We start from the raw sequence: 12,301 nt of genomic DNA on the forward strand, positions 1-12,301 counted from the left end.
ATTCTAGGTTCGGAGAAAGGGAGGTATGGGGCAAGGGGGGAGGACTGGGACTTAAATGAGGGCACTGATACAGTACATCAAAGCCAGGTGATGTACAATATTGTCCGGTAAAACAAAGACACATTTCACACTGACAAATACTGTAAGGATTATCTGTGCCTCATTTCTCTCAGGGACCCTTTTACAGGCTTCAAACCAGACTGTTTTTAGACAATCTGGTAAGACATGAGTTGGAAATGAGATCAGCAAAGTAAAAAGGCCAGAAACTGATCACTCTCCCTCCAAGCTCCCAAATATCATATTGTATTATTCAGCTATGCCTGCTTGTCATTGCACTCTCTTCTCACTTTAGCACAGTCACACTGATAGCACTAGCTGATCAATTAGAGGCTAGCTTCTTGGGCACCCCTTTATGCATTTGCACTTGCTGTAGATACCCCCATTACAGTTTCTCTTATTAATATGTTTTCTGCAAAGCCTCTGCAAACTATTAATAGTAAAACGTCACTCAAAGAAAAGTGAGGGAGCTAATGTCTCTGCAAATTCTGTTTTAATGACCCTCTGCCAACCAGTGCTCAAGTGTATTTGAGTTCTTCGGTGATGCCAACTGTCAGGATTTAACAGTGAGATGCCTGTGTTTTTTTCCCCTCTTCATAACTGACATTTGCATGATCTCAATAATTATATGCAAATCTTAACGATTTCCCCTTCTTCTCACATAAGGCTCATGTTACTTGTCAACTGCACAGCTGTCTTGTGAGCCAATGCCTGTGCGTTTCAAAGATTTGGTTTTATTTCCATCTATTATAAACCTTCATTGTTTAATTCATTAAAGAGTGCATAGCGCAAATTAACATGTAAATTATAGCTCTCCCTTCATTTATTGTATGGACAATCCTGGCAATTGATAAACAAACGGTTATATTTGATCCTGCTTTTTGTAACAGGGTGGACCGAGAACAACAAGGGATTTTAAAGGTCCTCCTTTTTATGTTTCACCACACCAAAAAAAGATAATAAAAAAAGGAGACATTAACTTCCAGGCAATGAAAGATCCCACAATAGGCAACAATTTTCAACTTTTTTTAGGTAAAAGACCAGAAAAAATTATATTCAAATAACAGGAATTTATTCTCTCTATCAGTAAGAAAGAAAGAAGAAGAAAAGAATGGTTCTCATCTTCCTCTCCTGTCTGATTCAGCATTCACATTTTCACAGGTGATAGCTATTATAATCTATGATTATGAATCTATGCACCCAAATGATATGAGCTGAGAACAGACACTGAGAATAATAGATTGCTGTACGTGTCTCATTTATTGCCATTTTTTCTTTCATACTGAAAAATGCAAGCCAAACCACACATACACAAATCCAAATAGATTGAATGTTCACTGAGTGTGAAATTTATTACAAAAAAATGTAATGTCAAATACTGATATAGAAAAATCTGCTATTATAAATATATCTATATTTATTTTGCTCATGTCTCATGTTACATAGTTATCCTTTGAAAAAAAACAACAGCAAACACTACCATAAATATAAGAATTATACTAAATATAAAGCATTTATTTAAGACTATTCCCATCCTAGAAACTAGGAGGGGAGATTTTTGAAATGCTGCTCTTCCGATTCCTTCGAACTGTCATTTAGAACCTCTGGTAAAGAAGTAAAAGGGAGAAGTCATTAATTTAAGACCAGAAAAAGTTGATGCACTATACTGAAATCAAAGCACCTTCTATTGTTGAATCAGTTAGAGATTCAATGAAAGTACAGACCAAGGCTTTACATTTGTAAATTAGTACATCAGTCAGCTCTGTTAAAAGGGGGCATTTCACCAGCTTTGAAGCGTAAATGGATTCAAATCATTTAATACTGTAGATATAATTGTATAACACTTACCAGCAACTCTAATTCTTTTTCATCATCTTCGTGATCACTCTGGTTGTATTCTGCATTTCTATCTTTTATATTTTCATTAGCTGGTTTGGTGTCTTTGTCTTCTGCTTGTGAATAAACAATCTCTGGGATGTTTATGTCTGAAGAGTTAACAAAAACACACTTGAATAATTACCATGAGGTTGTTTGTTACACTATTTTTTTAATTAACAAGTGCAGTAAGGAAGAACTAATTAAACTGGGCATTGTACCTGAAGTCCTTGAATAATTCCATGTATCATCATCAGACGTTGCCAATATTTCTTCTTTGCTGTTAAACAAAAGGAACTTCCTGTGTTATTCTGCAAAAATTATTGTTGTAATTCCTCTTAGACTGAGATATAAAGGCCGCTAGTTAATTACACAAAATGCTGAAAGCTGTCTGAAATTCTGAAAATAACAGCTTTATAAAATGTAGGGGGTTTTGAGTGACCTGATATTAAGTCTTGGTCAAAGAAAGAATTGGCCAAGAAAATGAAAATGTGTTGACCTTCAGATTACATTGCAAAGCTGATGGGTTTTCCCAGGCCTTTTCTGAGAAAGCAGCACAAAGGTGATTAGATGGGTCAGTGACAGGAGAGCGTAACTTTGGGGTCAGGCAAGGGTCTGGAAGGATATATGTGTTCAGGAGACTGGGCCTCTCTCTTGCTTGTATTTTTCAAATATTTGTAAGTATACAGAGATCGCTGGAAAAAAAGACATCTTTGTTACCTGAAATAAATCAAAAGATTCTCCCTGCATGTATACAGTATAAATCCTGTTGCTAAGCTATGCCTGGTCGGCAGGAATGAATTCTGCTTCCCTGCAGCCAGTGCAAATTTTGCTGTGGCTTTGCTGGCTGTGAAAACAAAGGCCAGGTCCAACAAGACAAACACCTACAGAGAGATGCTGAGTGCCCGCAGTCCTCATCAATATCAATGCAAAGTGATAGCAATTTCAACTGCGTGCTTATGGGCATGTAACCTTTAGTGGAAAAGGGGGAAAAAATGTAAAAAGAATGTCACTTATGTAAAATGAAAATTATTATATTACTCCTAATGACTTCTCTATGAGGAGCAATTTTATTTCTGTAGGTCTTAATTTATGCGTTTTTCAACCAGCCGTCCACCTCTGTTACTGAAAATTACTTTCTAATTTTCAAATATTAATCTTTTCCCCTTCTATTTTCTCCTAGCGTCTTTCATCTGAATTGATATAACATTAACTCTACCACCTAAATGCTTAATTCAGAAGGAGGATGCTAAATTTATACTCTGTTAAAAGAACCTAGACATCAACTGTCACCAACTTTTGTAAAACTGAACCTTTATAGGGATTGCCAGACTAAAGCGGACAGAAGATCCTGCCCATCTGGCTTCTGATATCTGACACTGGCCACCATCAAATACTTCAGGGGAAGATGTAAAGTTCTTGTAGGAAAATACTTAGTGTAATTTGCACTGCCCTATTAAATTTCCTCTTGGCCTTCTGTTGTTAGAAGCTGTCCTTGAAGCACAAGATTTAATGCTCTCTCAACAGTTCTTTTTCACCATTAATTGCAATAACGCTGAATATCCTTGCTATCCGTATGAATGACATGTCGCTCTTCAATTCTGGTACATGCATAGCCTCCACACGTTTCTCACTCTCCTACTCACACCGAGTTGTACTTTTCTCTGCCAGCAGTTGCTACAATCTGCATTTCATCCTCAAACGGTTGGCAGAGCCAGGCCCTTGTTTTTGGTAGATCTGTCGGGGATTTTAAGGTAAATCATTACTGCTTATTATTTATACATCATTATTATTATTTTTTCTTTACTGTTCAAATGCATGTTACATCTAGTTCCCAGTTTTCTTCTGCTTTCTCACATCTTTTTCACCCACCTGTTTCCATAAGCCTAGACACTGTGTGGGTTGGGGCGTAACCATGAGACAGATGCATTAAAGGTGTTAATAGGGTGTCTGCAAAAGTCCCAGATTAGGAGCCAAGACATGTATAACGCATGATCTGAGTCACTCACCCCAAAATAACAATCCCAAAGCCACACGGGCACAGGAGGAAACCTTCAACTGCTATCCAGTGGGGAAAAAAAAGAATGTCTCAAAGCTTTTCTTTGAATGTAGCTGGCTACCTGCGTCATTTAGCCATATAGATGCAACTCTCAGGAAGGAACGGAGTCTGACATGTTTTTCTCTTTCAAGAAGCATTCCCAGAAGAAGGGGAGATGTTGATGCCCATAATAGTCTACTGGCAGTCAGAGCTCGCATCCAAGATGCAGTGGCACATTCAGCTTCTATCATGCCCTGATGTGATTAAAAACCTCACTGCACACACATCTGAAAAATACCCTGATTACCAGGATGCAGACCATTTAAGGGAGAAACTGGAGGGCAGATTTGCCTGCTGTTCTTGAAGTTGGATGTTCAAGCAAGATCCTTATTCTTTACTCTTCATTCCTTGGAGAAAATAGAAACTGGATTCCATCCCCTGTACCCTGCATTCCCTATCCAGTGAAAATGTTTGGTTTTGATTACAGCTTTTCAGTGTAAAATACAGATACAGTCTTTGATTAAGGATGCTAAGGAGAAGTATGTGTTTTCTGAACCTTTAAACAGGTATAAAAATATATAAACATATATATATATTATATAAAAATAAACAGGTATAAAAGCTGTTTTAAGCTGGATGCTTATGGGTGTGTGCCAAGATGGAGTTTACCTTATCTAGCCTTAGTTCTCTAAGCATCTGTGCTCACGTGTACATCACCCCTATCATCAGCAATAAGAGATTAACACTGCCAAAGGGAGAGTTGTTCCCACTGTCACAGACATCACAAGTGAGGTGGTGTGATGCATCCTTCTCTGCCTCTGGAAGAGACTGACCATAACGGGAACGTACAGTGACTGCCTTAGGCTGGAACCGGAAGTTTTAGACAACTGGAAACAGCTGAGTGAATCTCACTTTGCAACTCTAAATTCCAGCTGGAACACAGCTATTGAGTTTTAGTGGCTGGTGCTGTAACACGCGGTGTGCGACCTGAGCCCCTCAGTTTTATGGGTTTTGTGATTAGAATTGAATTTGTCCTTAACTCTTGTTCTAGCAGTATCTGGAGTCCTGGTTCATAAGTTTCTTTTCACAGCTGCAACGTAGGTAATGAATAGCGATGATCATACAGCCTCACAGCCTGGAACCACACTGCAGGGCTTGTCACATAACTTCTTGCATGTTGCACTGAATTTTGTAAAGGTTGCTGGTTTATAGCCCATTATTTGTGCACACTGTCCTGCAAATACCTGAGTACAGGGAAAGTCAGTGTAACAGCTACTTTCCTTACTTTACTTCTACATCAGAAATATCTGTCATCATATAATTATTCTGGTGGGAAATCTAGAATTAACCTAAATTGAGCATGTTGATACTGCAGTCTTTGAGGGTCACAAGGAACATAACAGCCATTTAACAGCACTACTTCAATCTAAGAAGTGATATGAAGATGCTGAGACTACCTACACAGGTGCATAAAACTACAGAGCAATCTCAAACATATAAGTAGACTCCAAAGAGTGAAATGCTTCCCAAAAGCCAATAAAATTTAGCTCTTTCATTGAGCAGTGGCACTTACAAGGTGTTTGTCTAGTTAGTAAGTTTTTTGATTGATCGGTTTTCTCTGAAAAGTCCTTAGCTCACTCTCAGAATTCCATGAGCAGATTTTTAAATTATAATATCAATTAAGTTTTTGTTTTATAAACTAATTATCTCACTGCATTATGGAGTGTGGTCTAAATGTGCCTACATTTTTTAGTGATAGACATAAAATTTGTGTTCTGTTTAAAAACATTTATTTTTAAGTGATCCAGGTGTTCTGACCACATTGTGAGCTGGGAAAATCCATATCAGCTGATGCAGTTCCCCTCCAGCATAAGTACCTGTATAGCTGCAGAAGCTCAGCTGCATTTTCTCCTTCAGGTGAATGAGACACATCTTTGTAAAGTACATCAGGAACTTAAGAATTCCTACCAGCTTAAAAAAAAATCCATACAAACTAATAAAACCCATATGCTCACGTGATTCAATCTTGATGGCATTATCGTTCCCTTGGACTGAGTGATAGAAAGAAATTGGGAGTGAAAACAGGTTATCACTATAATTTGGCATTTAGCGAGAACAAATGGGAAGTTTAAGGACTGGTTAGTAGGACTGAGAGGACTGAAAATTTGATGGGCATTATGGGAAGGAGTTCAGAAGTCCCAAAGTTATGTGGAATTGGCATCCCAGAGAAAAAATGTTAAACTTTGAATCCAAAAGATGTGAGAAGTAGATAAACAGTGTACAAGTGATGAGAGAAAAAAATTAATTAGCCAATAAACAATATTTCTTTGACTTCAGAAAGGGTTCAGATAAAGGAAGACATGTCAAGGCTTTGGAATTAGTCTTTTTGAGGTAAATAGGAATTTTTTTTTAGAAGTGAGGTTTGATCAAGATTTCAGATAATCTATAAACCCACAATCAAAAGACTTCTAAACTTTTCTACCACAGTGCCAGTAGTGGTGCAGAACCTTATAGGATCAGAGGTCTTACAGGGTGTAACTTAGAGGAACAGAGATTTAGATAATTATATTATTTCATGCAGCCTGGGAGCAGAACTTGGTGTTTAAATATGCTCCAGTTAAGAGGAGCAGATGATCTCCAACACAAAGTACTGAGAGACCCAACAGAAGAAATCACACATTAGTTTTAAATCTTTGCTATTCAAATCTATCAGACTGGTCTTGATACTACTGTAACACTATCAGAAGAGTAGGAAAAGTAGTGGCTATATTGAGGAAAAAGAGGAGAAATAGTGTCAGGGCAACTACAGGCCCAGGTGTCTTCAAAAAGTTTTCATGATAAATTTAGAATAAAACTTAAATGAGAGAATAAATACAGATAAAAGGAAAATGGTATATAAATGCCAGGCTCACCTGGTAATATCTGTCTTTGATAAGATTACTATATTTCCCATGTCTAAAAATCGGTTATCTAATCTATCTGGACTTCATTAAAGAATTTTTTGTGCGGCCACATGGGAAATTTATTAATTAAACTGGAGAAGAGGGAGATGAGTACAAGAGCTGGGCGGTGGAAGAGGGGCTTTGTGCCAAGCAGGGTCCCACAAGCTGGGCTGTGCAGGGCTGGCAGACGTCACCAGAGGATTGGAGAGGACCGGTCGTGTAATCAGACTTACTCAGTCATGTTATTACAGACCAACGCACAAAAAGTCAAAGTTAAATTAAATCCATGGCAGATAGGAAGTTGGGAGACATCACTAATGCAGAGGAGGATTGAAAGAAATGGGTGGCCTGGAGGATCAGAATAATAGATAAGGGATGAAATTCAAATTTATAAAGTGCCAGCTTATACATTTAGGGATTAGAAAGAGTTTCTGTCACAAAATGAGGGCTCAGAAATTGGAAGAAATAGGTGAACAATAAAAAATTGATTTGTTTTTGGAATGAAACATTTCCAAGCCAACAGGGTGAGATGGCTGTGGCAACAAGGCAAACAGTCTGCAGTAATGTGTCGGAGAAGGTATTCCCAGTAACAAAAGATTTCCACGAAATATTCATGTCACAGCACCAGGTACTAGTAAGAACTCCTCTGGAACATTTGTATATGATGTTCAAGAAAGATTAATTCAAACTGGAACAGGTGCAAAAGAAGACTACAAGGAGATTGGCAGGATGAAAAATCTATATTAACCAAGCAGGTAAATTTAGTATTTCTATTTTCAGACTAGCAAAAAACTGTCTGAGAGGAGAAATAAATGCCCTCTATTAATATAGCAAAGGGGTAAATACTGAAAAGGCAGAAAAGACATCAAGCAGTAGGACTCTGATAGTGTATTAATAGAAAGATTTCACAGAACCATTTGTTGTGGAAACTTAAAAGATCTGTAAGCATTACAGAAGTATATTCTGTAATTTTTCAGTGCAAGTAGCAGGCCCAAGAAACTGAGAAAGTCATGGTATGAAAACATGGAAAGATTTTTGTGAACGGGATTATGCAACACATTTCCCAAAGGGATAAGGCTTCATGGTCCCGTAGTCGCAGTCCAGCCCCATTTCAAATGCTCCCACGCAGCAGTATGCCCTGAGAGTTATGCTTCCAGGAGCACCCATTTCCCCGTGGAACAGCAGGTGCCTTTGGTCTGCTCTGAAATAGGTTTGGGACTACAGCCAAGGGTACTCGTCTCTTCGAGATGAGTGAGGTTGTTATAGCTTGTCCCGGTTTTAATTCACACACCAATATTTGCCAAAAGTTGTGCCTGTATATTTGTACGACACGCCACACTTGGTCACATTGCTCTGTGTCATATCTACTTATGCTAGATCTTAATACCTAAATCACAAGATATTTATTTTACAGAATGTGGGAAAAGGATACAATTGTTGGAGTATGGAAAGATGAAAATGTACCTGTAAAACTCTGGAAATTAATGCAGTCTGAACATTTTTATGCAATCTAATTTTTAAAAGAAAATGTGGGAATATATTATTTAGTGTTAAATTTAGGGAGGTATGGGGACATTAAGGTATTTAAAAAATATAAGTCTAAAATATTTAGTTAAAAACATGTAATGGGGGAAAAAATCAGTAAAATTTTATTTAAAAGTCCCAGTAGGCTTAGGATGTCACAGAATCTTTAATGTTTCTGTTTTTTACTTTAAGGTGGATTCAAAATCAAGAAAATCCTCTTCTACACTGAAGTTGAGATGAAGCTAAAATCTCCTTATGAAAGGAGCTGGCAAGACTGAGGTTGCTAACCAAACACTAATTCTATTTTGATTTCAGGTCAGATTTTTAAACCTAAGAGGAGCCTAATACAGCAGCAACCTTTGATGCAACTAGAGCTTTTAGATCCAGTGTTGAAAATACCCAGCCTTGCAGAACAATGGTGCCAGTGGGATGTAAACATACAAGATCCTTGAAAAGAAGTAGTTAAATGTGTCAGCAATGTTTTGCTGAGAAGCAGAAGAGCAAAAAGTAAATTAGTGCCGATAAGTGCTCAGGTTTGAGATGTCACTGGAGCATCCAGCACAGAACTGTAATTCCACAGAGCTGTGGAGAGGGAAGGGCTGGCAGTTTGGTTTGTACTTTTGTATCATTAGCAGCACACTTCATGTCAAAAGGAAGTAGAGAAGGAAACAGCTGCATTTATTAAAAAAAAAAACAACACCCAAGCAACAACAATAATTATTTTAAAAATTTCATGGGCACATTGGAAGTAGAAAGCCTATAAAAGGTTTGGAGGAGTTGTGTTAAAAGCACATTGATGAGAAGCTAAATAAAGGATTTTCCACATGTAATTCTGAACTTTAGTAGCATTATATGCAATGTCATTCAAAACCCACAAACATGCAACAAAAATAAATTTATAATGGAGAAGGCATTTTGGAAAGCATTAGGAAAGACTGTGTATGTGTGAAGTTCTAAACAGAGCTTTAAAGTTCTATCACATTGTTTGTAAGACTCAGTAGAGTAAGAATTCAATCATTATTTTTTTTAAATAACATAATCCCCCATAACATTTAGGTTACTGGAAAATTACATTTAAAATATTGCTTCATTTATATTGGCCTTAAAAAAAAAAACAACAAAAAAACAAAACAACAACAACAAAAAAAAACCACCAGAAGAAAATATTAGCAAAACCAATTCATGGAAAGAAAAAAAATGGAAGAAGGGGAAAAGCCCTAGTACTATATATAAAAAAGGTTAAAAACGTAATCTTGATTCTGGTCTCATTATTATGGTGATGCTACCACTAAAGGCACATCTCACCACCATCTGGCATCTAGATCCAAATCATGTCCTGACATGTCTCTTTGTATGACAACTCACAAAGGGGGTTCAGGAGCTGCCAAGGATCCTGGTGTGGATGTCCAAAGTGTAGACCTTGACTTCCTTGTGATGGTGTCTCCATATTTAATTCTATTCTATCTTCCTCACTGAATATATGAACTAAATTCTTAATGAGTAAAGATAAACTCATTCCTTGCCTCATAAGTCTCAGGTGAAAACTCACTATAGGAACAAACCTCCTACTGATTTAAACTGATGCCCGTGTTACAAACTGTTGAAGTTACAGTCTTATAATACAACCATTTCACGATTTCTTATCACACATGGTTCTTGGACTCAAACCCCGGGGCAGCCAGAGAATTCACAGCCCAGCTCAAGCCAGAGAGGTACAACCTTGGCTTGAAGCCACCTTTGTGCTTCCTGGGGCCTCGCCACACTGCTCCTCTGCACAAGCCAGGGTCCGTGAGGTGCCGTGGAGATGGCAGGGAGGCTGAGGGTTACCTGCCCATGCACTAGCATACCTTATTTCTCTTCTGGAGTATTTCTAACATGGCAGACTGTGCCTGCTGGAGCCGTGTCAAACAGCCTCCCCACCAAGCAATGCTTGACCATTTTATTTTTAGGCGCGTGAAAATCGAGAAGCCACAAAACATCTGCAGCAGAGCCACATGTGGTGGGACATCTTTAAGCACAACCACCTAAGTGTGGTGGAGAGAAGCCATTAAGTGCATGCTCAGCTTCCCAGGAGCAGACCGGTACCGTGCACAGAAGCTCCAGTGCCCAGCAGTGGCTGGAGCCAGCCAGGATCTGACCTTGCCCAGAGGTCCACCTGCAAGGTGTGCCCACCAGGCTTGGAGCTTCCTCTGCCTAAAGGAGAGAAAGAGCCCTGGTAATGCTAAGGAGCAAAATCATTCTTTTGGCAGGAACCGGTGCTTATTTCTGATTTGTTTACCTGCATATTTTGTCTAAATGAAGGCAGAATATTATTTTTATGAACGGTATGCTCTCATTTGGAATTGACACTAATGAATGCAAGGCCCTTTCCCCCTCTTGTTTGTACCATCAAATTAATTAGCTCTACTGTGACATCAGTATTTTTCTCAAGCAGTTCAAGGCTTGAGCATTTCCCTTTCTTTTTCTAAAGGGCATCTTCAGTGCCCTTTATCTACCATAAGAATCATGCATCAGTCCTATTTTTCACAACTAATGCTGTTTATTATAAAAACTGATTGTGATGTGAAGATTTTTATACTCTGTGGCAAATTGCCCAAACAATTACTGTAAATGCATGAGCCATAAACTGTACTGCCAAGGACACTGGTAGGTTAGCTCCTATAAAAGAAACAATTAGAGTCTGAGGTGAAAATAATAGAGATGAGATGACAGTTATTGAAAAGGCAGAACATCCAGTTTAATGTTGTAAATATAGGTTTGTGGATTACACTGATGGTTTTAAAGTGTTCATGGCTTATTGAATGGAATAGAATATTACATACTTTAGAACGGGGCCATAATTATTATTCCTTTTTAATTGTGATGTCTGATGCATTTGTGAACAGTTGTTGAGAACACCCTCACATTATACTGATTCTAGTTCTAAATTATCATCCTGCTCCAAGGGTTGGGTTGGGGTTTTTTATTATTTTACTTTTTTAGCATTTTGTTGTTCAGGGTCTGTTCTGAACAAAGTATTTTCTCTTGAGGAACTTAGAGTGCTTAGAGGGTTACAGCAATAATTATTTCAGTTTCAGCCTACACACTTCACTGCTTTAAATCATCATTAGAAGTTTCATCCCTCAGCAACTCCTGCTGAGACAGTCTTAGGCTCCTAGAAACAATTAGATAAGAATAGCTTATCTTTATAGCAATTTGTATACAAAGGTATTGATAAGAATTTGCTAGAAATTAAGGGCATACATTTTTCTCTTAGGAACCATCTAAATACAGAATAAGATTTCTTTATGATTGGTAAACAATTTCAATCTTTCAAACCAGATTTGCAGCATGTGAATATTAGGTTGCATAAAAATGATGTTTGTCCTATAAGAAGACGTGTTCCAACAGACTATGGCAGATACGAAGAAAATACAAGAAAAGGGACATTACTGCACGACAAAATTAAATGACCCTCTGCTCTTTTAAGAGAGGACATAGGGATAAAACCCTATGAAATAAAATTCAAATATTAGACCCTAGGGAGAGCACTAAACAACTGGGTACAGAATTATGACTGGCAAAGGAGGCAGAGGAGCTGGGCACGTAAAATCAGAACTGCAGAAAGTCTGCCCAGGGTTTGGAGGAGAGGACAAATTGAGCAGCAGAGCAAAGGTTGCTTGCAACCAGTGAAAGGCCGTCGGTGTCAACGCTGCAGCATGTGTGAGCCCTGAAGTACCAAATCCATTAGGGATGGGGGGTGGGAGGATGGGAAGCAGTAAAGTGGCTCTGAAAGAAAGTTGTGAGGAAACTAAGTACTCGGCTGTATCACCTTTCAGGGAAACGCTCTAAGTCATTTTCAAGCTTTTATACACTGTTAAGAAAA

General features: G+C 38.2%; 1 protein-coding gene across 2 annotated transcripts in view; it reads right to left on the reverse strand.

The window, feature by feature from the left end:
* The window catches only part of PPP1R3A (protein phosphatase 1 regulatory subunit 3A), a 40,490-nt gene that overhangs the window by 13,400 nt on the left and 14,789 nt on the right, over positions 1-12,301 (reverse strand). For both annotated transcript variants that reach the window (XM_080391000.1, XM_080390999.1), the window contains exons 2-3: positions 2,154-2,212; positions 1,906-2,042 (exon numbers count right to left, since the gene is read on the reverse strand). In XM_080391000.1, coding sequence (XP_080247126.1) covers positions 1,906-2,042; positions 2,154-2,212 — 196 coding nt within the window. The remainder of the gene's footprint in view (positions 1-1,905; positions 2,043-2,153; positions 2,213-12,301) is intronic.

Source organism: Falco punctatus, assembly GCF_963210335.1.
Source record: "Falco punctatus genome assembly, chromosome: 6".
In the NCBI taxonomy this organism is placed as follows: Eukaryota; Metazoa; Chordata; class Aves; order Falconiformes; family Falconidae; genus Falco; species Falco punctatus.